Below are 27,564 nucleotides of genomic sequence, written 5' to 3'. Positions count from 1 at the left end.
TGTGTGTGGGGGACTGCGCGTTCTGGGAAGCAAGGCAGAGGGACAGCACATCCTAACAAACGGCTCGCAGAACACAGGGCCATATGTTTCTGGAAATGTCAGAAGAAAAATCATTATAGAAATGGAAAATTCCTTCTCCATCCCTTTTCATTCCTATAATACTGCTTTCTGTTTCTTTTAATGTCTGAATTTGTCTCATTATTAAAGCAGGGACAGAGGTGAGAAAAGACTGGAAGAATGGATTGGGATGCTGCCACAGAGAAAAGATGGGTTTGTACCTAACATCCCACAGTCCCTGGTACAGAGATGGCTTGAGCAAGGTTATGAAAACAGTTTTGTGCTTAAATATTTGCAAGGTCAGATATTCCAAATGATTCCTATTTTTATTCATCAGATACTCCCAAAACACTTATTTTTCTACATAATATCTTCTGGCTCTATACTGATGCTACCCATTTAAATACACATGGCAGTTATGTATAACAAAGACATGGAAAATAGAATGTTTTCCCATTAGGGACATATTTTGCCATTCCTACAATTTTCTCAAACAATTACTTACTAAGAAACCATGCAAGGGGCTAAGGCAATCCAAGGAGACTTACAAAATTCTTATTCTGGTTACATCCAGGATGAAGTCGGTCTGGGCTATCTGGATTACTCCCTATGGCATAAAATGTGAAGCAATAGACTATTGTGATACAAGACATTCAAACTAGCTACCAAATTGCTCCCTTTGGCTATCAGTGAGGGGAGGTGGGTGGATGTACTTTTCTTATCTTTTAACATGCAGTAAAATCAGCTCCATTGCTGATGGGACGAAATGCATATGCAGAAAGTGGAGTGCTGCCTCCTTCATCAGATATGCTGAGACTCTGTTGGTGCTCCTTGTTCTTGTCATGACAGAATACTTCCTCCCTGAGGACTTCAAAGAGACACACCTTTAGCTTCGCAAAGGAACAAGAAATAGGAAAGTGCAAGAGAATTGGGGAGGGTGCTGAGGGGGGAAAAATGTGACAGGCTGTAATCATGAGACAAGAGTTTGCAGTGGAAATAGCGACCATGAATAATGCAACAGTTCTCCCCCTGGAGAGAAGGAGGCCTTGGAAAAATGATTTCTCCAGATCTAATGGCTGAAACAGTCCATTACAGGTGCCACAAGAGGCATCTGTCTCCATTTACATACCCATTTGATCAGATCCTGGAGCTACAAATTGCGCACTAATCAAAATTAGGACCACAAGGAACTTGTAGCACACAGCAAGCCCCACAAGGTCTAAGTGCAGAGAGTTTCCATCCCATGAAAAGGCCAAAGAGCAGATAAAACCATTGCCCATGTCCCAGTGGATAGTACAGAATGCAAAAAGGCATCAAAAAGGTTAAAATAACGTTCAGGGTCACGGATGACTCAAGGCGTAGGACTGCACAGCTTAAAAAAATCAAAGAGATGATTGCCAAGGTATTGATAGACACCTATAAAATCAGGAATGGTTTGGAAAGGTGAATGAAGTTAATAATAATAACCTGTGTTTCTTATATCTCATAAGCCAAGGTTTAGGGGAAGACACAGAAATGAACAGGCAGCGAGTTTAAAACCAAAGAGGTATTTTCCCAAGTGATACAGCAGTAGGTCCTGGAACTCTGTGCCAGATGAGCCTCAGTGTAAATGAACTTCGAGATTACAAATATTCAGGGGGTTGCTCTGCTGCCAGCTATTATATAAGATACTCTGGATGCAAACACTAACAGAGGAAGCTTTACATTACCGGTGGCATCAAACCAGGAGGTGGTGTCCCTTAAGTGTCTGCTACGCCCAGTTATCAGAGACAGCACACTGGGTAGCGTGATCTTTGGTTGGGCCCAGTGTCACAGATTCTGCGTTCCTATGATGTGTTTAAGAAGTGGAGCCTCCTCTTAGCTAATGGCTAGCAAAACCAGCAGAAAAGGACTTTTCTCGCTTGGCATTTGTATTACACAGCGTGGTTTTTTTCAGATAGTTCTCTACAAACATGCTCTGCATGACCAGATCTGAAGGGTAAGGGTTAATTAATTACCAGCTACATTGAACCAATTTTTTTATGCATAAAAATGCAGTATTAAAAACAAGGTGCAAATCTTAGAGCCAACTTGAGCCTCTTTTTAACTTTCATCTTCTACAACAACACATAAACGGCTCTTTCATTATTTCTGGGAGAAAATAATTAGTTTTTAAAAGATATTAGAGCAGCATACAGAAAGCCCAAACCCTGATGGACAATGATGTAAAATATCTTCTTGTCTGTTGCAGTAGTTTGCTCTCATTTACACAGAACAGCCCCGAACCAGGCAAAGTAGTGAGTCTGTTTTGACCCATTTTTTGAAAAAAAAACCAAACAACAAACCAAAACCCTCCAACTTCTACAAAAGGTTGTTTCCTCCTTTTGCACTTAGTTTAAATGATGATCAAGATCTCGAGGGGCTGCTATTTTTAATTGTCAGGCATTATTTCTTCTAATGGATATTACATGCACTCCATGCACAAATTCACTTCTACTGCCCTCCCTCATGCATGTTAGGAGTGACAAGCAGATGCAACGTTAACAGGAGATAGTTTATCATTGCAAATTGACTGTTCACACAAAAATGCAGACATTTGCTTTATCTTCTATATAGTTATGATTTTGGCGTGCCTTTAAAAATATAACTAAATAGAGAGATCTTGAAGATGATAATCTAGTTATTTTCCAGTGATTTAGAGGGCAGTGGGGTGGGTTTGTTTTGTTGGTTTTGTGGCTTTTTTTTTTTTTTCCCAGTGGGTTTTCCATGTTTATCCTCAGATAAACACACTATTCCTGATGGTTACCTGTGGTCAGGTTTGGGATCCCTAGGTAGGGGGCCAGTTCTGTTCTTGGTTACTTGGGTGCAATGCCACTAAAAGCTCTGGGTCTGAATATTAGCTGGTGTTACTGAGGATATCCACGTCTGACACATGCTTTCAAAGGACTATTCTGGTTAATTCTGGATGAGAACAAGGCTCTCGGGGTGGGAGTCTCTGCTCTGTGGGGTTCTCTGCCAGCACCAACACTGCTCTTCTGACTTAAGAATTGCTTTTTCCTTCCTCAAATGTTCTCCAAAGTGAATCTCAAAAGTCGTGCATGGACAGACTCCAGATTTAAAACTCATACAGCCCTCCATGCCAGAAGAACCAGAGCCTCAGGGAATGTAACAAACACAACTCATGAGAACAACCAGATGACAGCATATCAATACACCCTGAATGCTATTGACATGTAGAGAAAACTTGCGCTGCCAACACATGGAGCTGAAGTGATTCTCCAATAGAAAACCTCCCAATTGTTCCAGGCAATAAATGGATATCAGCTTCATTTGTGTTCCACCAAGGGTTAATTGGACTCTGGAACAACACGAAAGGAAAAGGAGATGCGGAGCAAGATATGAGTCAAAAGGAAAGAATATTCCCATCCTTCTCATAGCATTAATTAGCAGCTCTTCTGCCAAATCCCAAACACAGGAGCATCCCTCCATCTCAGAATGGTTCCCTTTACCTCTGCTACCTCCTTCCAACAGGCTGGCACTGGACCGGCAAATTGCAGACAGTGGCAGAGCTGCTGCCAACCCCAGCAGGACAATCAGACACCCAAGTCAGAACACAACCTTGAGGATGAGACTGGGTAATTTGTGTACATCACAAAGGGCTCATTATGTCCCCTGAAGCCCTTGGTGGGAAACAGCCCATACAGGTTGCTGGGACCCCTTGCTCTGACTCTCAGATACAAGTCTTTCTGCCTCATGCTTCCCTTTGACCTTTCTGTTCTTTTCTCTGTCTTCTTTTCTTTTCTTCCCTCCTTTAACAATTTTCAGTCAACCCCAGGGAGACAGTCCCACTCTTATTTGCTAAAATAACTAGTAGTTAGATGACTGACATTTAAGGCGATATCTTAGGCTTCAGCATTGCTCCACTGGGAGAAGATACAGTGATGAGTGTGTGGGGAGAGGGAGGAATAGGATGTGGATCATGCTTCTGAGAGCTTTTATTTTATTTTTTTTTCAGCCTGTCTGCAGACTCCAGCAGTCATTTCTGCTGGAACACTTACAGAGAACACATTTCTAAGTGGGAGACAGACAAAGGGCTGTCCGTGGACTATCAAAAAACTGCCCACTAAAGCATAAATTAAACTCGAGGCCACTACACTGGAAGCCTCAACAAGGAGAAGGTTATCCTTATTCGATTACCTGCTTCCGTGCTTCCTTTGGAGTCAGTACTTCAAGAGCACACTGAACTGCACCAGCATATGCAAAAGGATGCTCAGGACTTGAATGTCAACACATGGTGCTGCTCAGGATTCAGCTGTATTAACAGAGCTTGGATATCTCTGGAACAAGTACGTGTGCACGCTCCAGTGATAACCAAGTATGTGCCATTGAGCCTGCTGTACCCCAGTGCCTGGACCCACTGTGTGCTGGTGTAGTCACGACAGCAAAGGTGTCTGCAGGGGAGTCCAGTCCAACCCAGAAAGTGATTTCTGCAGAGATATGGCCAAATTCCATGATGGAATAATGCATAGGCAAGAGAAAACAGTGTATGCAAGGACCTGAATGTAGAGTGCCTTGAAGATTGGTGGCAATGAAGCTGTAGGTCAAATTAAAGATGCACTGGTCTGTGTCTGTCCCAGGGCTGAAGCGGGATGAAGGCCAGGACTCACAACTGATTAACATTATACAAACTCCTCAGGGCTTTCCCTTCACTGATTATACTCTGCATGTAACTCATGTTTTAGGACCTCAGGACATATTAGCATCCCTATGGCTGCTAACTTTCCTTTCAGCTTTCCTGCTCATAGCAGTGAACTCAAGGCAAGCTCTCCCCACAGGCATGGTGCAATGATGCCTTTGAAAGATCTTTGGGAAAAGTAACCACCAGTGGTTTGTTCTGTTCTGGTTTGGTTAGGAGAGACAGATGGACATTTGCATTCACACCTGTGAAATCCCCTCCCTCATGTAGGTGAGATTTTTCCATTTTCCACCCAAAAGGTTTCTCCTCCCAGTAAGAAATACAATTGGCCAGCTGCCACCTGATTAGCAGATGGACTATTCATTTGGCTTGTCAGATCCTTTGAGAATTTCACATGATGGAGCTGTCCTGTGGGAGAGCTTTCCTAAGGCAGTTGTTCAAATGAAATGTCCGAAAAGCAAAGGGAATCAGTTTCTCTGCCACCAGCCATGCAGTTTCACCATTTCATTTCCCCCCGTTTTGTTTCAGAGGTTTATAACAGGTAAGACTAGTCTGAATAATAACAGCCATAATCCTTGTGTACGGTGATGACAGAGGAGCAAGGGCCAGATTCATCAATGTAAAGGAATATTGCATCCAAAGGGAGCTCCGCTCCCCTGCTGCCATTTTGCTGAAATCTCCTGATGAATCAACTCTCTGCCTACGCCTGTTCCTCGCATTGGAGAACTTCTTGTAATATTGCTGCATATTAACGTGCAATGTGAATACGTGGTAAAACTCGATTCCATGGCTCTTATGGGAACAGTAGGCACCCAGCAGGGAAAAAAAAAACCCAAAACCACCAAACAAAAACCCTACAAAAAAACCTCCTACCCAAACTGAAGACAATATAGCTTTGTTTTCTTTTTCCAGTCCTCCAAAATGGATAGCCCAGAGGACTGTTTTGGAAGCCTTCCCCGTAAGTAGGTAGTAAAGGCACACATGGGTATATGCAAAGAATTACTTTGCAACCCACTGCGTGTACTTGTTACTGACAAAAATGTGGCAGTAAGTAGGGAATGTGTGTAGTAGTGGGTATCGGGTGTATTGGCTTGGAAGTAAAGAGAACATGGGTGTTTATTGCTGTTACTGGGGGGTGGCAAGCCAAAAGGGGTTCTGAAAGCAGCAGCTGCTTCTCCTCCACTCTGAGCTGCTCTGCTGGGGTATTGCCCATCACAGCAATGCTACATAACCAAACCAGTGGCTCTGATTTATAATAAACACCTGATGTGCTTAACAGGACTAATAAATTGCATAATCTACTTACTTGCTCTCTCATTTGTAAAGGTTTAGGGTACAGTCTACTCATGCCTCCAAGACAGTTGGGCTGGAAACTCTTTGTAAAAATGAAAATGGTCTCCCAAAGCATAACCTGGCTACAGAAAACAGGTTGCTAGCAAAAACCCCAAATGCCGTGATACTATAAAATCGCAAAAGTCACTACTCAAGTACTGTCTCTGAATAATACCTCCAGTTTTAAATAAGAACGCTTTACAACCAGAAGACCTCTCCCACCTTTTCTTCCTTTTGGCTTTCCCCATGAAAACCTGTATGTGGATCAAGTGTCCCTCAGGATCTCTTCCCCGCTGGGTACTTCTAGTGCAAGGTGGACAGATGAAGACTCACACTTGTGCCATCTACAGGAAAAAGGTGATGGGAAAGGAAGGAAAGGGGCCAGATGAATCCCATTTTTCCCTCCAATTCCTTCTATAATCAGGCTATGCAAGACAACAGAAAAGGCCTCGAGGCAAGACAGCTCACCTCTGACTGAAAACACAATCCCAACCCAACTGGAGCTTGGGGAACTTGGGCACAGGTTGCTCTTGGATTATTCTGCATGAGATTTTTTTTTTTTTAATAAGCTTTCAATTTGAAGACTGTTATTCATCCCCTTAGCTCATGTCACGACCAAGTCCCTTGCAGAGCACAGGACCCAGAAGTAGGCTGCTTGACATCCTATATTATGCAATTTAATTTGGTAAATTGCTTTTCCTGCACTGGTGCTATAAGGTGCTCAGCCGGAGTCCATACACTAAATCTTGCCTCCCTGTGGAAATCACCTGACACAGCCCCAATGACACACTGCAAATGCAGTTCCGCTGCGAGCTCATGTTGGCAAAGTTAATACCATTTCTATCCCACATGCAGATTTCTTCTTCTGGAAAAAATAATATGGGCAGGACACAAAAGAGGCCTAAGGTAAAAGGATCTATGGGGAGAACTGACACAAAGCCTTCAAAGGTAGCGAGAGAATAGGCGCCTTTGAATGTATCCAGGGAACTAGACTGTGAAAGGACAGGGAGAGATAGGTCATTTACCCTTTCCTACGCAAGCAGCTTGGAAATGTACTGCAAAACGTTGTGTCCTTAAATATCTTAACCCAGAATTGAGTGTCGGCTGTGCTTTTCAAAATGAGGCGCAGGAGGGGACAGAAGGCACCCAGGGGCCACAGAGACGGGAGCAAGGAAACCTGGAGTGGCAGCCTCTCTGAAATGGCATGTACCAGCAAACACGGGCCACTGGGCAACTGAAGTATCTGTTTCGTAGGGCAGACCAAGAGCTGCAGCTCTCTTTTTCTTACAAGTTTAATTTTAAACATACTTGGTATTTGAGAAGCTGGTGGAACCAAAGTCGCTGCACCCTAGTAGATACCAGAATGCATTTTTCTGTCCATCACCACCTCACAGCTCCTTCCAAGACATCCCACACATATCTTTTTGCACCATCCTATCTCACATCCACAGCTGCACTTTCCAGCAACCCCGGCTCTTCCCTCTCGGGCTGCTGTCCCTCTGCAATGTCCCTTCACCCCCTGCCCCTGCCCCACAGATTTGCCCCCACCGCTCGCTCCTCAGCCTTCCTCTCCTCCTGGCTGAGAGAAGCTGCATTGGGATGGAAGGATATTTTGCTGCAGTGATATTCGCCCCTCAGGCTTGGATCTGGTTCACCCACGTGCGAACTCACCTCCCCAGAAATGGGAAACCGCTGTCTTCAGCCAAACTTCAGCACCTCAGCCTCATCAAGAGTTTGTTCTCCCTGACAGCCTCTAATCACTGGTTAGCCAGTTTACCAAGGGAAATTTTTTATCCTTTCTGCTAGAATTAATTTTTATGACACCTACCATAAGAGATTTAAAAAAATTGGGCATTAAAATGGTTTATAGAGGGTATTTTTATAATCCACTAAGCTGTTTTCCATTTCCACTGATATGACATCTCTTAGCTATAATTTATAAATGCCATCAGTTAACAGGCACAGAATCTTATCCTACAATTTCTCTTCTCATATGCTTTTCCCATTTAAACTTTCTGTTAAATCTTTGCTGTGCTGCTAAATCCAGAGAGATTTGGCCATAGCTAGGGGGGAGGGGAAAGAAAAAGTTTAAGTAGCTAATTAGTGTCACAGGATTTGGGGCATCCTATCATGAGAGAATATAGAGGAAGCATGTCCTCAATAAATATTTTGGGCATTTAAATAAAGCTAATGCCACTCCTACACAGCAACCTCTAATATTCTCAGAATATAAAAAGTTTTATAGGCAGCAGAGAGGCTGCTTTCCCAGGTGGGGATGATGAGGACATTGTATCAGGCATATTGACTTTCCAGTGCATCTGCCTGTCCCCACAGTTATTTTTGTTATTATTGCAACTCAGAAGGGAGTCACTCTGGGAAGCATGCCTGTGTGTGCCAGGGTCCAGCCTGGGGACATCCCGGGAGAAAGCATTTATTTACAGCCCTCCTCCCAGAATTTGCATCATACTTCAATAAAACCACAGAAATGCCGAACAATAGTTATAATTCTTGCAGTGGTTAGACATTTTCTGCTTTTCCTTGCCAACCTCAGATTGGAAAACTTCAGGTCTCGCCACAATCACTGCTACTAAATCACAGCAGGGAAAACAAAAGAGAACATACATTTCTCCTTGTTTGAGACATCTACAGCATATCTACTTTAGGTCTGCAGGGAAATCTGTATTGGGCTACATCTAGTCTTCTGGTTATGGAAGGTTCTGACTTAGATCAAGTAAACCCAAAGGAATTGATTTTTGGTTTCTTTAGTATGGGCATGTGTAGGTTAAGGTATATATATATATATATATATATATATATAAAACATGGGAGGGAAGTGCCCCCAAGCTGCCTTCCTTACATGGAGCAGAGAGGAAGCTTGCAAGGCACTTGCCCACTAGCTTTTTATCTAATGAAGACCTAATTCTAGTGGCTTCGCTCAGACAAGCAGAGAATCCACAGCCATTAACTCCCCCTTTTTCTTTTTTTTTCTCTAAAGGAAGTTTGTCTACAAAAGAAAAGCTTTGCTCAATTGAGAGTTATCGATAATCTTTCTTCAAGCCTTAAAGACCAAAAAGGAAAATTAAGGGCACATTGCCTGAGATGAATGGAAAAACTTCACCCACCATGAGGCTGCCAGGTGCTACACAAAAGTGAAATCAAGAGAAGCCATCCCCTGCGCAAGAGCTAGTATTTTAAATGCATCTCCGTGAATCTCTTCCCAACGGGACATTAAATGCATCGCTGCGGGCAGCGGGGGAGAAAGGAGATCTGGTTCAGCCCCTCCTCTTCCAAACTGCCTTAGTCATGTCAGTGTTCATCCCCAGCACTATGATTTCCCCATCTCTGGCAAGGTAGCATCATGTGAAGGGTGTAAGCCAAGTTCGCTGGCCATATGGGCCAAACCCCAGCACCATGTTTGGGGAGGAAGCCGAGGACTGAAATGAGCTGGTGAATCATGCTTTTGTCACTTGGGGAGCAGAGATGAATGAGCCCACACAGCTGACATGAAGGACGTTTTCCTTCTGTCATAACAGCAATGGGAGAACAGATGGTGAATAATACGGACTGTGGCCACTCAGCGTGTCCCCTCGGCACTTCCACTTTGTGGTGCTGCTCCGTGGCAAAGTCTGCTTGGGGAAAAACGTTCCCAAGGATTCTGCATGCAGAGGCAGTCCCTGTTCACCCACTCAGAGCACCTACATGGCCTTTACCCATATGCTGGCTGGCACTTCCAGGAGAAGAGTAATTCCCCCATCAGTTCCCAGACATCATACCCTGCTGCTTATGTGCCAGCAGACACCGGAGAGCTCTGGGTACCCATCAGCCAGCCATCCCCCGCTTGCCAGGGGTCTATGGACCCTCCCAAAGGGGGTTCAGAGCCATAAAGAAAGAGAAAGGACTGTAAAGATAAGCCTAAGCAAGAATATGAAGCCAATGTGGAACTGGCCAGAAATGCAAAGCAGTGTCCTTTCCTACGGGCAAGTGCTCACTCACATGTCTCCACATTTTTATCAACCCTGGCAATCACAGAAAGCACATACCCCCTTGTGAGCATCCAGCCCTTTCTAGCTAAATAGACACTGCTGAATTGGAGGAGGCTCCAGATATTCCCAGGGTGGCTTTCGTGGTGCCTCATCAATACCAGCCCTTCCAACTGCCCTCTGTCCAGTCTCAGTGGGGGGAAAAAAGAAAAAGAAAAAAAATAGCCATCAGGATGGAAGAGTATGCAAAAACCCCTTAAGATGTACCTTCCCCCTAAAGCCACCCTTCACATACAGTTTCACACACAAGAGAAAGAAAAGCTACTGACACAGCCAAGGTCTCAAAGGCACAGGCAGCTCATTGAGGCTTCAAGTCAACATTTCCATTAACTTTAGGGCACGTCTTTCATTCCTTGCAGAAAAGCCTACATGGCCCAATGCACCAGGTGCGGCTCTTGCAGGACCTCAGACTTTGTCCTTTTCCACGCCAGTGACCTCACTTACTGCACAGCTGCACAGTGAGAGCGATGGGACGCAGGATCGGAGGAGGCATCTCACTGCATGCTTTAGATGCTGTTTGCGAATGAGGCCACACTGAAACAAATGCTGATTTAAAGAACATGTTAGAAGCTGCCTCTAATGCACTTGCCACAAGCCTTCAGATCCCATTTATCATCTGTCCCTGATTCTACAACTTGCCTAAAACTCAATTCTGTTTTTTGTTTTTCTCTCAACACACATTTTTCAGGACTTTTTTTTTTTTTTTTTACCATTGAGTCTTAGAGTATCCCCTTGCATTTTTTTCCTCTCACTTCTTGAGAAAGAAATGCCACAAAGAAGCCATCAGAACTCCTTAGTCATCTAAGCTTAGCAGGGGATTCCTCTGACAAACCAGAAAACAAGGTGTGAGACCAATGCATGATCCTGAAGAAAGACCTTTCTCTGGGATAGATGAGGATCTGGGGAAGGGATTTAGCTCCCACACAAGGTATCCTACAGCACTGTGCCAAACCAAGCCAGAGGGAAGGAGCTGAGTGCAATAAAGCAATTTTTGCACCCTCTACCACAGCACAGCCAGCCTGGGAGCACCCAGCTCTGTCCTTTCCCCTTGTCCACCCAAAGCGTGGCAGAGCCAGAAATAGCTAAAGATGGGGTGAATGCCACCACCTCACCCATGCATGGGCAGGAGGAAAGTGGACCATGGGAGGGAGCAATCCTGATTAAGCTGCTGTTAGAGCCTGTTCTGCAGCAGATAGCAGCATCACCGCAGACCAGGAGCAGAAATGCACACCTTCCGTGGAAAAACAAATAAAAATCATTGAGCTATAATCCTGCTTTTGGCTTCTTCTTTCATCAAAAAAATGGTTTGGATAAAATAAAAATAAAAATCCATTAATCCTGTTTGTGCTATGCTCAAAACAGACCCTCAGGGACACTTAATATCACTTAGAACACACTATATCACATTTAGGTACTGATGCTCCTGGAAGAATCAGTAAACACTAAAACAGCTTTAAAGATCTGATTTTTTGGTACTTACAGGCCTAAGCTAACAATCAGAACCTCATATATTTGGTAAATAAATCAAACAGTGGAACACTGCTGTGACAGCTTACTAAACTGATGACAAGAGGGAGATGCAACAGGTGAACAGCAGAAATGACAACAGCCATGAGTGATGGTCAGGGCATCTTAAGCATGGGGCTTGCAACGGTTACAGGCACAGAGAGGAACACAACAGCCAAGAGGGAAATTCTGCTGCAAGGAAGGGAAGAACGAGCAAAAGTCAGGGTGGAGCACAGTGTTGCTGGGCTAAAAATCTGTAGGAAAGGTAAAGACAGCAGCGATGGGATGACAGACTATAAGATCTCCTCGAGTGCCTTTGGATCAAGTGAACTGTCTTTAGAAAGGGCTTGATCGGCAATCCAGGGAACCAATAGTGCAGAACCAAGTACATGTAGCCCTGATTTCCCTTCACACTGAAATGACGTTTAAAAAGCAAACCAAAATTAAGACAAATGCTGGCTTTGCTTGGAATAATTCATGAGTGCAAATTAAAGGAAGAAAGGCTAAACCACACATCAACCAACTAAACATGAAAACTGAGAAAAATAGCTGCAGGGGGTCACAGTGCCCCATCACGTGGGGGCACCTCGCATGCACCGGCACATCTTACCATCTCTCCTATTGGCTCTGACAGCAAATTCCCTTGAAACACATTGGGGTCCCTAGATTTTAAGCAGCCAGGAGATAGCAGCAGCCAAAACCACCAGTGTGAGCTCATAGCTGCTGCAGGGAGTATAATTAACATGGGCTTTCATCACCTCACTGCTTTCTTTAGCAAAGGAGGGCTGGATTTGCAGTGCCCACATCAGACCACTCAACATCTACACAGGAACCCATGGGACACTCGCCTGGACCCTCACCTGGTGCATCAGGCAAAATGACAGGGGAGCACCCTTTGGCAGAGTTGCTTTGACTGCAGGTACCTGGGTGCAGGGACTTGTTTGGGGCCGCAGCGTGGCCCCACAGCCCCTTTCCCACTATGTAACCCCCCGCTGTGGGGGAGCAAATGGGCTGGTGTGGCAGAAGAAGCCGCACTGTGCTGGAACAGCATAAAATCCAGGCCAGGCAGCAGCAGGTGCTGACTGTCGGTGGGGTGCTGTGTGTGGCAGGCTTAGCCCGTCTGGAGGTGCATATATGGGTTTCATTCAAGGGGGCTGGAATAGCCTCTTAACCCACCCTTCATCAGTATTTTGGGCACAGAGAGAGCAGTGAAGAGCTCTCATTTCTCTTAAGGAATTTTTCAGAGCGGGAATGATCTCAAATTTTTCAGAGGAAAGAGTGCATTTGCTGTGCATCCTTCTCCCTGCCTGCCCTGGGCAGTGGGACCCATGGACTGCTCCAGCTGAAGCTGGGAAAAGGAAATCTCAGTGAGGAAGGAGATTTCTTCACAAAGATGGACTCACTACTGGGTTCCAGGTGCCAACTCTTAAGGCAAATTCTTTCAATCTCACACAGCATCTTTAAGAAATGATAGATTGCACTGGCTCAGAGGAAACTGTCTGCTCCCTGATAATAAATGAGTTGTTAGCAGAGGTAGCAGACTCCCAGATCCATTTGTGATCCAAAGGGCCTACAGCTGCTTCCCATTTTCACGATGCCAAAACCACAGAACATGAAGACAGCAAGGGATGGGACGGCATCCTCCTGCGCCTGTCTGCTTGCTGCTCTCCAGTGGCTAAAGGGAGACTGTCAAGTGCCATTTCCCTTTGACGGAGCCTTTTTTTTCTAATGTAAATTTGCTGTTGTTGAAAGTGAATAATTCGCTGCATTGGCTACAGGCAAGGATAGCTAGGAAAAAAACCTGCAAATCTCACCGCGGCATGCTACATTTCTGCAGCACCTCTTGCAGTTCTGGACATGAAGCATCCTATAGCTCGAGCACCCGTACTCCTGCAGCAATGCACCTCATTCCTCTGGCTGCAGCCCCCGCACAGCTCCAGTAACAGAGACGGCACTCACTGAGACAAACGCACCCTCGCCAAAGGCTCCCACAGTCCCACCAGAGGATATGCTGCTGTATCTCCGTCATCTTGACCCCGATTCCCTCCACCCTCAGCCTCCAAGACACTGCTCTAGATTTCACTGCACAGCCCTGGGAGCCAAAGGGGATGATTATTTTCTTTCCCCCTTTTTAAAGTTGTTCTGCTTGAGTTGCTAGTTTGGATTCCCACTTTTACTTTCCTTCCCAGGGTCAGCTTGAAACAGAAAACCTGAACGCACATCGCTGTCACACTCCTCTGAGATTGCTGTCAAATGGCAATCGCAACGCGGACCAGAGCAGGGTGGGACTCAGTGTCACCAGAATTTTCACATGTTTTGATCCAGGGTTTTGGGTCTGATTTGATTCAGCTGCCAAAGGATGCTACTTTAGAAATTACATTTTTTTATGGGGGCAAACGTAACTTTTTTTTTTTTTAATTTCTCAGAAAAGCTTGTAAGATTTTTTGTTCCAGTACCACGCAGGGGCTTAGCTGTGCTCTTCCCTTTAGAGCTGGTGGGGATTGCTCAGTCAAATCCCTGGGTGCTATGTTGAAAACGCTACAGTTAGCATCTGAAGGCATTCCTCCCCTGATGATACTAACTCTATGGCTCCCAAGAGCCTACTCCTAGGGAATGGCAGCATCAACCAGGAGCATATCGACAGAAGGAAGGAGAAAGAGATCTGCTTAAAGATAGCAAAAGCAAACCCAAACATTGCTGTTAGAGCACTGCAAACTACTGCCAGCAGCGAGCCCGTGAAAAGGGAGAGATAGAAGAAGCCAAGAGGATGAGAGCACATCTCAGGACAACAGCAGAACCCTGCCCTTGAGGAGCCACTGCAGTAACTGTACCAAAATACAGAAGGTGAACCTGAGAAAGGCTGTTTCTATGCCATGAACATATGTTTTCTTCACTTAGCAATACATGAGAATAGCACAACTGTGAACGGTTTGCAACGTGATACCTGCTTTTATCAAGGGCTTTACAGGCTGCTCACAGGGAGAGCAGGAAAACATTTGGTATCGCTGAGGTATCACCTTCAGCAGAGTACTGAGGAATTAGTAGAAGGAAATAATACAGCTGCAGGCACTTTGGGGTAGGAATCATCTCACCTACCCCTCAAGGTCTCAGGGTAAGCTGCCCAAGCCAAATTTGTCACCTTGGGTTCCTGTATCCACAAGGGAGGTAGCCAGGCACCTCTGGAGGGCAATTCCTTCTGTACCAAGACGGGTGTCTAAACATTGCAAAAGGATTGCTCAGTGGTGCAGCAGGAGAGCTTTCTGCTGATCACAGAGGTAACCTTGATGAGTAGCTTAGATGAGGGCAGCTAAACCTTAGCCAGAAAAGTTGGAGAGGACAAATTCCCATCTTCATGCTTTAAGGACTCAGGACCTGCTTAAGCAGCAGGATGCCGCTAAGGCATGTAAGCAATGACATGCCACAAGCACTCTGGGTCAAGTCTGGGCTTTGTTCTTCCCCTCTTTTCATCTGTCTCTCTACAGACACCTGGCAAAGCAGGACTAACTTGATAAGCACACAATTCTGTTGCCTTACCTGGCGCTTTGCAGAGGAAGGAAAAATTCAATTAGGGCACAGTGATCCAGCATTTGTGCTGAGGCCCCATGTGAAGACTTCACTTGAGAACAAGCTTCAACGGGCTAAAGCTCCCCAAGCAAAGAAGAGAAGTTTGGGAATGGTCTCTTAACTGACAGCTGCTATCTGAGACGTGTGTCAGTTTTCCCACTTCAGTGTGACTGTTAAGCCTCACTAAAACTGCGATGGTGCTTGAATGAGAATTCCCTCATTGACAGAGCAAGCCCGTACTCCAGGCCAGCGCTACTTACTGCAGAACAAGGGGTGATACGGGCTTTTTAGGGAAGGGCTCATCCCTGAAGGTGCGTAGTTCCTCTGGGAGCAGGGGTGGAAATGCAGGAGCTATCTCGCCTCCTGCCTGAGGGCTGCTCGGTGAACTCCCTGCCCCCCTAATTATGAGCATTTAAACACGGGCATGCCACGGAACATGAAGGTTGGGCTTTCTGGTCTAGGGTGACGGTGAACGGGTGACCTCCCTGCAAGCCCTGGGACCGCGTGGGGCTCGGCGGCTCGGGAGAGGTGTTGGTATTTGCTCCCTCCGAGGTCTCTGCTGAGTCTGGCACACAAGGCTGCTAAGGTGGAGGATGTTATGATATAAATGAGTCAATGTTAGAAATTTGCCTGACTTCATCCACACATTTCTTGTGGGTTCCCAAACAAGCGATGACTCTTCCTGCCTGTCAGCCTAGGCTAATCCAGGTCCCAGCCTCCAGCGAGGCTCTGCTCTCCCCAGAGCCTCTCCATTTGTCGTTCCCACAGGAGAGGAGCACAGAGACTCCCCCATTACCGTTCCTGCACCTGGAAGCTGCAGAGAGTGGGCTTTGGTTGGCACAGCTGTAACAAGCTGAGCAGAAAAGACCCCAGAATCAGGACAGGATAGAAGACTAAATTAATTCTGATTAGATCTGTGAAATGCACTCAGCTCTGCCTTTGCTCAGGACGGACTAGGGGCAGCTGCTGTGCCTGACTTTTTCTGGGACAGCGAACTGGAAATGGCATCGCTGCACGGGCTGCGCCGCAGCTCACTTTCCTCGTCCTTGCCTGAAACAGCAAGGTCCCCTCAGACCCTTCCCCCACTGCAGCCGTATGTGGTTTGGCTTTCTATTACTTCCTTTGGTAGTTCATTAAAGACATTAATCACCTTCTGCACAAAGACATTTCTCCTGAATTCCCTGCGGGCCAGGCCTCTTTCTCAGCAGCAGCCCCGCTGGCTGCTCCAGCCCTTTGCAGGCACAGTGCCGGTGGCCCAGACCTGCCCCCGTTTCCCCGCTGATCTGGGTCCCTGCCAGGCACCCATCGGGTGGTCACCCCCGGACCTCCCCTGTCATGTGCGCTCTGACTGGAGCCTCCTCTCCAGCTCACCTTCACCCTACTGTGGTCTACATCTCAGCACTTCTCGTATCCCTTTCTCCTGGCCACACAGTCCCATCTCAGGACCAAAGCACGGCCACCTGCTCCTGTGCATCACGCAATAGGCCATATCCACACGGGACGCGCTCATCCTGCGAGAAGGATGCGAGGCATTCTGCTGCACAAGGCTGACTGGGGGGAAAGAACAGTCTCATGTTGGGACCATTGCAGCAGCAAGAGAGCTGCAGGCGCGGCAGTTTGCAATAACCACGGCATGCGGGGGATTCCCTGCTCTAAGCACCCAGGTCTGGCTCTGCAGCAGTTGCACCGAGGAAGAGGGATGCCAAGAGTGAGCTGAGCTACGGTGCTGGCCAGATGGGAGACACCAGCAGGCTCCAGCTCATATTTGGACAGGCGGCAGAGCCCTCAGAAAGTAAAACCTCCCCTGGTTTAGCTAAGGGCTGAAAAGACACACGGGAAAACCCCAGCTATGGCATGTCCACAGCCCCTCTAGAGCTGCTGCCTGCCCCCTTTCCCATGTCGTGTCTCCAGGTGCTGCTCCTGACCTGGCATTTCTCCATCCTCCATCCCAGTGTGATCTCCTTGCTCGCCTGTGCTCTCCCCACGATTTCCCATGTTTGCTGGTAATTTTTTCTGCTGCTCACCTGCCAGAATAGCAACACCATCCTCCTCCTCAGGGATGGTGCTGAATGGGGTGTGGGGGCTACGTGGAAGGAAAGCCAACAAGGCTCGGCACTTGGGGGATATCGGCAGGCCAGCAGGAGAAAAAACATCTGAATCAGTGTAGTCACTGATGTCTTTTGCTCATCGAAGCTTACAGCTAGGAAAGATCAAAGCAAAGCTTTTGAGAGGGCGCGGAGGTGAGAAATGGCCCTCCCTTCCAGGTGAGGTTCTTCCTTGCTGCAGCCAGATTACCTACAGCAGCCTCTGTACCCCTCCTCTGACCCTCCAACCCTCAACCTTTCATCTCCCTCCCTCTTCATCTCCATTAGCATAGTTTCAGGACTTTGCTTATTAAATCAAAGCCGAGACTTCTATAGCATAGAGAGAGATGTAGACACATATGCTGTATCCACACGAGAATCCTGCCATCAGTTGTATGTTACATCTCAGTCTTAGACATCAGTTGTTTTCTTTTGCACTCCTCCACTCTGTCAAAAACAAATAAAATCAAAGAATGAAAAGACCCTCTTGAAGAAGCCAAGATACGGCAATTTATAGCTGTTACGCGCCTCTTCATTGCCTCTTGCTGCTACTTCCTCAAGGGATCAATCAGTCCTGCCATACATAAGCACGTCTCCTCCTGAACTGCAACCCTGGATGAGGGTTGGCAAGGGTGTGGTTTGCAGACAATAGGGAAAATAACTGATATACATTAATAAAAAGAATCAACATTGCTGGGAGGTTTTTTGTATCACCTTTTGTGGTGTTGTGGTATGGTGGGGTTTTTGAAAAATGCCCCAGAGAGGGCAAGTGGGTCTGGCTGCTAAAGGGCAGCATGAGAAAATCAACTAGAGACTCATTACAGTGTAAGCTAATGAGCGATCAGTTCAGCAGGTGAGCAGGGAACAGTTTCTGCCAAATAGCATGCTGTTATTATACTAATCATTTGGTATTATTTTGAAAATTTTTTTCCTGGGATGATGGTGGATTGTTAACGGCTCAGTTTGGCCCCTCTTCCGCACCTTGTCTAATACCTGACTTCCTCGGGTATTCCCAAAGGACATCCCATGCTCTACCAGATGGCACTTTTCCTTGGGAAAAACGTTACCCTGTTGCAGTTGTACACAACCAAAGGCAGAGAAGTAAAATCCCATCTCTCTTTAAAGGAATGTAGTTGAAATAAATGCATCTTTGTCTTCAGACTTGTGTTAATACCGCACCCCGGAGAATTTGGATCTGCAGAATATTAAAGTCTCCCTGACTTATTGCCTCTTTAAGGAGAATGTTGATTTTGTGTTTGCTCTGAGCTCCACGTGTTACTGAAGCTAACTGGGACTGTTCTGGTTTCTGCTGGCAGAGAGCTGTTGCCTTTGGGGCCCTAACCCTATTAAGGGAAATGTAAACGTATATATCTAAAATTCCCACTAGAGTTCTGGAAAGCGACAGCGTGCTTCCCCACGCTGCCTTCCTTGCAGCCACATGAAGTTTTCCACCCTCACCTTGCTAACATGCCAAAAAATAAAGCCTGTGTGTTTCTGGCTTAGTAGGATCCCTATCACATCAAAAAGCTTTAATTTTAGAGAAGAAAGGATAAGCTGTGAGTGAAAACTGTGACTGTCACACAACGGACAGGTCTTGACTCTGTTGCTCGCTTTTTCTCAAATCCCTTCTCTGCCTGCTGCAAAGCCCAAATTTTGCTTCTTTACTCTCTTTTTTGCTTCTCACCAATGAGTATTTGGGATCCTTTCCAGATGAGCACATAGCAGGTATGAAATTCCCCTTATTCCTCTCCTGATTTTTCCTCATTGCGCCATATCAGCTTTTCTCCTGCTCCCACAGCCCAGGATAAAAAAATAAATAAATAAAAATAGTCATGGCAAAGAATAAGTGCCCCCATGCCTTTTGGAGAGAAATGGATGCACAAGACTGGGGGAAACCCATTCCTGATGCCTGATGTGCTCTGCCAGGCTCTCAGCGAGGCTGCCTTCCCCAAATGACAGCGGAGCCCCATCACATCCCTGCTGATGACATTGGCCCATGTTCTCCCAAGGCTCTCCGTGCCCAGATCTGTGAAGGCAGACAGACAACCTGCCTTGTCCTGGCAGCCATAGCTGAGGAAATAGCTCAGCACTCATGTTCAAACGCTTTGCTTTCCTGGGGAAAGCATACGCGACAAGCTCTCACCTTTTTCAGTGGCAGCTGCGACTGCTGAGCACCCAGTGCCCACCCCAGACCCCCTGAACTCAGGAGGCTGGTGTCACCCCCAGGACCCACTCTCTCCTGTCTGGCAGGATTTCAACCATCAGCACCCTCCTTAGGGCTGGATCTGACTCGGTGAGGTACTAGCATCTCACTAAACAAACACGCACTTACTAGAAAGCTACAGCACATCCCTGCCAGAAACCGAGCATCCTTAACCTCAATTTGATCTAACGTGAATTGATGCTCTGTGATTCATCTGCCTGCATCACATCTTTTCCTATTACAAAATCTAAGGAGATGCATTTCCTTGTAGTACCTATGTTGTATTAATCAAGCTGTATCTGATCATTAAATCCATGTTTCTGTTGGCTAAACTCACATATAAATAGTCATAGCTAGCATCCTGAGCTCTGCAGGGAGAAAAAAATCCCACAGCACTTAACATGAGATTTCTGACGCTGCAAAATAAAAGCAAGTCTACCAACACCACAACAATTGCATACTATTACAGGGCCGGGCTTATTTAGACTGTGGAAGTTTAATTATAAAAATTGCATTTTAATTGATTGCTGCTGGAATAATTACAGCAACACCTTTCCAAGAAATGGCGACCATCGTATATTTGTCAACAAAGAAGCTTCCTTTAAATTCAACATGCAATAATTGTTTAATTAAGCCAAATTTAGATCCTCGTTTGAGAATGCTCAAATGTTTACTTCTTCCTTCCTGTCTCTGAGAGGTAATTTAAGAGATAAAAAGCAATCTCCAGGAATACTCTATCTATACACGTAAGTATCCAAGAAAAAAGAAGAAAAAGAAATACTTCATTTCACAGCTGATCTGGATCTAAGCTTGCTGCCATTGATAAGAACATAAGCACAGAATGAGTGTTCGCTACAAATCCCTCACTAATTGGTGCTGGGAGGCCTTCATAAAATATGAACAGACTCCAAACTACATGTTCATTTTCTAATAAGCAGAACAGATTCAACTGTTGATATTCTAGCAGCTCCCACAGCCCATACACAGTATGAGGAACCCACAGTAACTGTAGCTGCGTGTACATGGAAGGAGAAGGATAAATAATTGTTTTTCAGCTGCTCTACAAGTTTTCTTGCAGCTATAAAATCCTGCTGCTGTCCTGTGCAGACTTCTGTGTTCCAGGTGCGCTGCTCCTGAATGTCCTTTCTCAGTAGCCCAACATCTAAGCACGCAAAAGCAAAAGCCGATGGCTGCATCAGCAAAGCTACCAGGCTCGGTGCTGAGCAGAGGGTTTTTTTAGTTGCTGGTCATCCCTGCAAAGTGGCCTGAGTTTGCCGGGACAGATTTATCAAGCTGGTGACTCACCTTCTGTGAGTACCTCTCAACAAGGCATGTTCCCCAGGTCGCTGGCAGGGCAGCGTTGTCAGAGCCATCTTTGCCTGGTAGCGAGGGCAGCCATCAATGTCTGCCTGACACTGCTGGGCTCACTGGGGGACTCGAGCCAGAGGCCAAAAGCAGGAGTCTCTGCACCACACATCAAATAAATCTACGGAGCTGTGGCTGAAACAACTCGTAATCCCCCAAGGAGCTGGGCTATGCACAGGGCGGGCACGTGCATTCCATGTGCACGAACGGAGGCTGAGACGAAGAACAGGAGAAAACTATTCCCTGTGTTGGTTGTCTCAAGTAAGCAGCCTCTCATCCCTTTGCTGCCAACAGCACACGGTCCTCCTGTCCACGGGGGACCTCCCAGGGACAGGAATCTGCAGCTCTCTCCTGAGCTTCAGACCTCCCGTGTCCTCACACAGAGCATCCCACTTCCCACACTTCTTGGTTCTGACCTGCAGCATCAGCCCTGCCCCGTCGGGTCTGCCCCGAGCGCAGTCAGTCATGGCAAAACCCAGCAAGGCAGAGTTTGCTGGCGACTGCGTTGAAGCCGTAAAGCTCTTTTCCAAACACGGCTGAAAACAGAACGTGTGAACATGTCTTTGAAGTTGATAGGAAGGGTTTTGCTCTGCCATGTCACCAGGCAAACCTTTCAGCTGCACCACACCAGCGTTTACCCTCCATAGCCACCTGGCACTGCTCTATACTTGTGCTGAAGGAAAGACTCTAAATTCACCTTCCCCCTAAGAAATTGCCTTGGCCTTCAAAGAAAAGGCACAAGACAAAGTCTCTTAACCTTTAGTTAAGAACCCTCAAAGGAGCAGGTGTTTATTTTCATACCCGTAAACCACAGCACACACCCAGCTGCAAACACAGAGCCTGTTCATTACCATCAATTCTGTGGGATGGAATGAATTCAGGAAGATATTTCAGTTATTGAAATACGCTCATGTTTCAGCGGTTACCACAGGTTGTATCTACCACCTATTTTTGCTTTCTTAATGATTACAGTTTGCTTAAAGCCATAATCTACTGAGGTGTCATGCACCGGGACCACAGGACCCATAGACGGACACTGCCCCACACAGAGGTATTCACAATCACTGAGTAATGATAAAAAGTCCGCAACTGGAAGCGTCAGAAATGCAAAAGTTATTGCTGGGCTGTCACAGCGACAGCCCAGTGACAACAGCAGCCTCCTGATATTTTACAGATTTATCACTTTCATGGGTATTATTGTTACCAATTTACGATCATCACTAGCACATCATTAACGGCTCCCTATCACTGTCACCTGTGCATAAATGGGCGCATCTCGTACTGTAAATTCACCCACTGTCACACCAAAGCTTGCTCATCCTAACTGGTAGCAGATATATGTCAGGCAGAGGTAGACAGTGTCACAGTTGATGCTGAGATACATTTTGCATACGATCTCCTTAGACAGGGTGCTGTCATTTCACTGCAGTTCATCCCGCCACTTCATCATCACCATACAAGCTGCCCAACAAGGTTTTTTGCTTCTGCCATCACCACTGATTCTTAATATATATTCTGTATTTTGAATGATGCTGCTTCAGGCCCTTACCATAAGGACTACATTTAGCACACAAGGTCAGATCCTAGCACAAGGCAGGATTTGCTGTGGGGCTGGGATCTCCTAGTCTTCCTCAGATGTCCAACTGGAGCCCCTGACAGGGGCAGCACCAGGTTTCCAGGGTCCAAACACCCTTGACTCAACCACCAGAGAAGCAGGTAATGCCAGTGACAAGGAAATGCTGTGTTCTCTATCTCCATGGGAACAAACCCTGTTACTTTTAACTGGTAGCATGGCCAGTCTTTTCTCAGAAGATAAGGACCACTGTGTGGGCAGGGTTCTTATTCTCTGTAAATAAACAGATCTTTCTGCTGGTATCTAATATGGGCAACCGGGAAAGGAACTTGCTGGAAGATGAGGAAGGAGACAATTCCTGGCAAAAGTTTCACTCCAGCCCTAAGGTACTAAAACCAGGTCTCCTAACAGCCTATTTTTTTCGGTTGGTGTGGTTTTTTTGCCCCCTAGGGTACATGGAATAACACCTTCTTTTGTGCTTACAAAACAAATGCTGCCTTCCATAGTCTGGGAGAACTTTGGAAGTTTTTAATTATAAGAAAAGAAAAATGAGGACAAGTGAAGTTGGACTGTGCAGAGTGCTCTGCTGGTCTGATCTAGGACAATGTGCCCTACATAGAGCTCAAATATAACATCCTCTGGGAGGCTGTCTTCCATTCAGCTTTTGTGAGACCACCCCTGCCCCTCTGGTACTAATGACAGATTTCTGAAGCATAACTAGTATCACGGTCTTGCTGTCAACGTCAATGCTGTAAACAAAGCCATTAGTGGCAGGCATAGAGAGGGAGGGAAAACTATGCGCAGATGGAGAATTTATTCTAGTGATATTCTTGCAGTTTCTGCTTTCTTCCTGCTATCAGCACTGAAATAGCTCATCCCCAGCCACAGTCAGCAACTCTACCCCAGGTGGGTGACGCTTTCCCTTGATAGATACAAGGTCTGTCTTTTTTCTTCTATTTGTCTAGTTTTCCTGCCAAGGAAGTGCCATTGGATTGAGCTGAAATAGTTGCTCTTCCTTGATGGAAACCTTGTAGTTGGCAAATAGAAGGATATTAAGGAAAATCGAAAATCTTTAGGTGCGTCATTAGACACCCCAATGAAAGTGTGGCCAAATTGTTACTTCTCTCTCCTAGGTCATACTTGTCAGTAAATTCCTGCAATCTTGTATTTGCTAACCCTCCAACAGAAAAAATCACAATTATTTCTTCTTTTTTTTTTTCTTTAAGGAGCCTTATTAATTCTCTTCCTGTACATTCCTAGTTCTTTTTGCAGGAAAACATTTTTCCCTTCTCTGTATTTCTTAGCAGAAAGAACAGTTTGTGTCCACCTCTACCCCGCTCTCCACCTGACTAAACTGCAGAGAGGATATTTTGGTGAATCAAAAGGATACTACGGATGTAAGCCAACAACAATCCAACGGGCTTTACAAAGGGAAGGGTTCCTCCAGTCCCTCCTGGCACCCCTCATATACACACTGGCTTAGAGAGTGAAAGCAGTGTCTGACACCAGGTTGAACCGACAAATTATTTGTACGTTGCATCTCGGCAGTGCAAGCCCCTCGTGCTCAGCACCATGCCACGTGCTTCAAGGGAGGCAAATACTGCAACAGCCTCTAATGCAACCACAGGGCTGCGTTACAGTTTTGTTTTCCTCTGGTTCCCTCCTGGTCTTATTTGTCGCTGCTCATCTTGGCTTTACCTGGCAAGCCAGTTTTTTCTTTCCTCAACTGTATCATCTAACAGGAACAGCACAGCTAATGTACTGTGCTTCAGCAGGGTGCAGATACATCCTAGGATTGACTCTGTGATGCAAATTCAGTCTTTAATACTTGTTTTTAGAGCCAATGATTTTGCAAGTTCTTGAAATTCTCTTCCCTCTCTGTCATTATTAGGTATGCCCCTTACAGTGGGTCTGGCCTCTGCTGTTGTTTTCTGCTAGGTCTTTCTTAAATCAGGAGGACAGACAGCTAAACTGGGGCTGTAGAAGAAGCTGTTCACACTAAACAGAGACTTCTGTGCACCCCGTGGGTGAAAAGGGGTGTCTTCATTGTACATCACAGGTCTAGGAAATACGGGAACGAAACCTCAACATAATGAGTCAGGCACAGGTTAAAGAAACAAGAAGAAAGGAATTGTCGGGGGTTTTATACCACTTTGGAAGCACTGAAAGAGAAATGCTGAATAACTGCAGCACTACCTCACCTCTATGTTTTAGCACAAACCAAAGTGATTCAGAAATCCTTTGCCCGTGTGTGTGTGGTTTTCTTGCATGGACCCTAAAGATGAGTTACGCATCGGGAACAAGATGTCCCATATTTCAGGCACAAAAACCCAATCACGAATAAAGAAACCAAAGTAAGAGAAAGCATGGCAAATGCCACTACTTACAGGTGTATGTCATTTCAAAGCTGTCACTAATGTTCACAATGTCGATCTGGGGAAGGAGCTTAGGGGGTTCCGTGAGCTGAGACAGTGCAAACCTAAAAGCCGCATGTTCCTGGGATTGTTGATTAGGAAATAACCCCCCTGGGGAGAGAAACAGAACAAGAAGGAAAGTCTTATATGCACCTGTATTAGCAACCTCCTCAGTCCAAAATATTCCTGCGAGCAGAGGCTATGGCTCCCCAGCCCGGGAAGTGCCCCAGGAGCCCTCCAGCACACGGGACCGCTGGGTTTGTGCCCGCTGCAGACAGGCTGGGAGCAGAAAGCCTTCCCAGCCCATGCCTTATGTAATGCCTGGATCACATACAGGAGCTCTGATGCATCCCTGGGCCCGGCAGCCTGCTCAGGATGAACCATGGGGTTTGGCTCAACCTCCTCATCCCTACAACTTCAGGGAAGAGAACTGGAAGCGCAGTCAATGTTACCTTTATAAAGGGGGAGTGAGAGCCTGTCTTCCTCCTCCCCTCACTTATAATTAGGCTTGGTTTAAACCCTGCTATGAGCAGGCGCCTGCTCCAGGAGGGGTGCAGTGGTTCCCCCACGTGCAGGTCAGACTGGCTGAGCCCAGCCCCACAGGCGCAACACTGGGTGGATGGGGACAGGGCTGCGAAAGCCAGAGGGATGTGGGACCCATGGCCAAACGACTGCTGCTACTGCAAGTTTGCTGCATGGAAAACCCCTACATTTAACAGGTGACAGTGGCCAGCCTCAAAGAGGGAAGGAAATCAAAAGTTGGTCCCCAAAAGGATCTATCTGAGCAGAAGCACCGAGAAGCCCAGAACCACAGGATGACATAAACAGGATAGGAACTGGGACCAGGCTGGACTCAAGCTCAGAGACTTGCTCCTCCCATGGACCGGGAACAAAGTGCTGCGGTAACCCAGCCCTAGGAAAAGTTTCCTGCTGCTCCCCCAGCAGGAAACTTGGCTAGCGGCAGATCCCTTCACAGCTTCCAGAACGATGCTATTAATTCAGACTGTCTCGTAATCTATATGTATTTAAAGGGAGCACCGCTATTGACGTTTTACAAGTAGGGAAACAAAGCACTTAGCAACAAGGTAAAATTAAAATAAAGCAGCAGAAAGTATCAATGCCCACCCTCCAGGGCAGATGGCTTGGGAAAGAAACAAATATGCAAGGACCTGCTATCGGCATTTTGCACATCTTTAGCATAGATGGTATCTCTTTGTGTGGAGAAGGGCTGTTTGTGCATGAATATGCACCCCCCACCCCCGCCTCCCCCGTTATTCCCACCCCCTAGCCTAATCTTGGGTGTCAGAGGAACAAGCTGCTAGTAGCTCAGTTAAGCTATTATATGTTCGTTGAACGGGAAAAAATCTGGGATGTTGAACAAATTTGGGGTAAAGGGGAGACAGGAAGGGAGGGAGAGAGGGATGCAGCATCAACAGCAATAAAAGCACCGATTGTGCAGCTGGACTCAGGCAGGAGTTGCCTGAACTTGGTGGATTAGCAATTGATTGGCATTGTAAAGAGAAGGGAGGCGGGAAAGGAAACCGGCATGCAAGGGAAGAGAATTCGGGGCTAGGCTACAAACCATCATCAATAAAGATCAATGGGAGAGTAATAATAAACCTGGGGAGGGAGGGAGGGAAGAAGAGGAACACTGAGAAGTTACAGGAAGGGAGAAAGGAATCAAACAGGCACTGCTGGTGTGCAGGGGAAGCAAGTAACATGAAATGAAGAGACTTCAATGCAAAATCTTCCTCCGATAGCTCTGGCCTTATTCTTTAGCAACAACAACAGAGCGCGTCTGTTTGTTACCTCTCGTCCCAGTTACCTACAGATGAGAGCATCCTCACAAAAATGTATAATGCAACCCCTCATTTTGCAAATGCAGCAGCGCACAATGGCAACCCAGGCATTTCTCAGAGCAAGAAACAGATATTTTTTTCGTGCTTCCTCCATTTCAGAGGCACTTTTCTTCCTGTGTTGGTGTGTGTGCAGGCATTTATTCCAAATCTTCCCCTCCCCCAAAGCCAAATTGATACATCTCTGTTCTTGCAAATCTGGTACCAACGCACAAATCCAGCCCTCGCGGTTCACCCCATTGCCCTCTCTCACACATACATACACACACACATATTTTGCTTTTGCAAGTAAATGAACGGGTCAGTTTTCCCCCAGCACCCCCCCTCCATCCCTACCCACTTGATGGGGAGCATCACTCCCAACCAGCCCCGAGCTCTGCACTCACCTATCTGGATATTGTTGGGGAAATTGGCCCCTAACACCGCCCCTAGGAAACTGGTGCAGAAGAAGGCAAAAATGTGCTGCATATTCCCTTTTGCATTGGCGAAAAAGAAGCCCAGTTCCAAGCATAGATTTGATTTTTCCCCCGCTCTGCTCTCTTTAGCTGCCTCTCTCGCCTCCCCTCTGCTGCGCCTTCAGGGTTGCGCGTCTCCCTTGCTCGGAATCCAGCGCCGAGACTGCTGCTTAACACCGCCTGGCAGCAGGATTAACTGAGCCCCGTGAGAAAGAGAGAGCCCGCTCCTCATCCACATCCCTCCCCCGCCACACACCACACACACACACACACACAACCGGGCGCTTCCACTCAGCTCATTTCCCTTCTCCCAGTTGGAGCTCAACAGCTGGGTATCGCATCCCACCTCGCCCCCCGGTTATGGTCCCCCGGGGTCCCAGCTGGGGTCTCTAAGGGCAATTCCCACCTACCCCTAAATTCCTGGCTTTCCCCCTCAACTT

The 27,564-nt window shown here is 46.5% G+C and overlaps 1 protein-coding gene across 2 annotated transcripts in view; it reads right to left on the bottom strand.

The window, feature by feature from the left end:
- The window catches only part of GRIA1 (glutamate ionotropic receptor AMPA type subunit 1), a 125,503-nt gene extending 98,201 nt beyond the window's left edge, over nucleotides 1-27,302 (bottom strand). For both annotated transcript variants that reach the window (XM_040604585.1, XM_040604586.1), the window contains exons 1-2: nucleotides 27,056-27,302; nucleotides 24,787-24,924 (exon numbers count right to left, since the gene is read on the bottom strand). In XM_040604585.1, coding sequence (XP_040460519.1) covers nucleotides 24,787-24,924; nucleotides 27,056-27,137 — 220 coding nt within the window. In that variant the 5' untranslated portion in view covers nucleotides 27,138-27,302. The remainder of the gene's footprint in view (nucleotides 1-24,786; nucleotides 24,925-27,055) is intronic.
- Nucleotides 27,303-27,564: the final 262 nt, after the last annotated feature.

The sequence above is a fragment of the Falco naumanni genome, chromosome 8 (genome assembly GCF_017639655.2).
Source record: "Falco naumanni isolate bFalNau1 chromosome 8, bFalNau1.pat, whole genome shotgun sequence".
Classification (NCBI taxonomy): Eukaryota; Metazoa; Chordata; class Aves; order Falconiformes; family Falconidae; genus Falco; species Falco naumanni.
The sequence above is the reverse complement of the archived record's forward strand: the minus strand, read 5'-3'. Positions and strand labels throughout refer to the sequence as shown.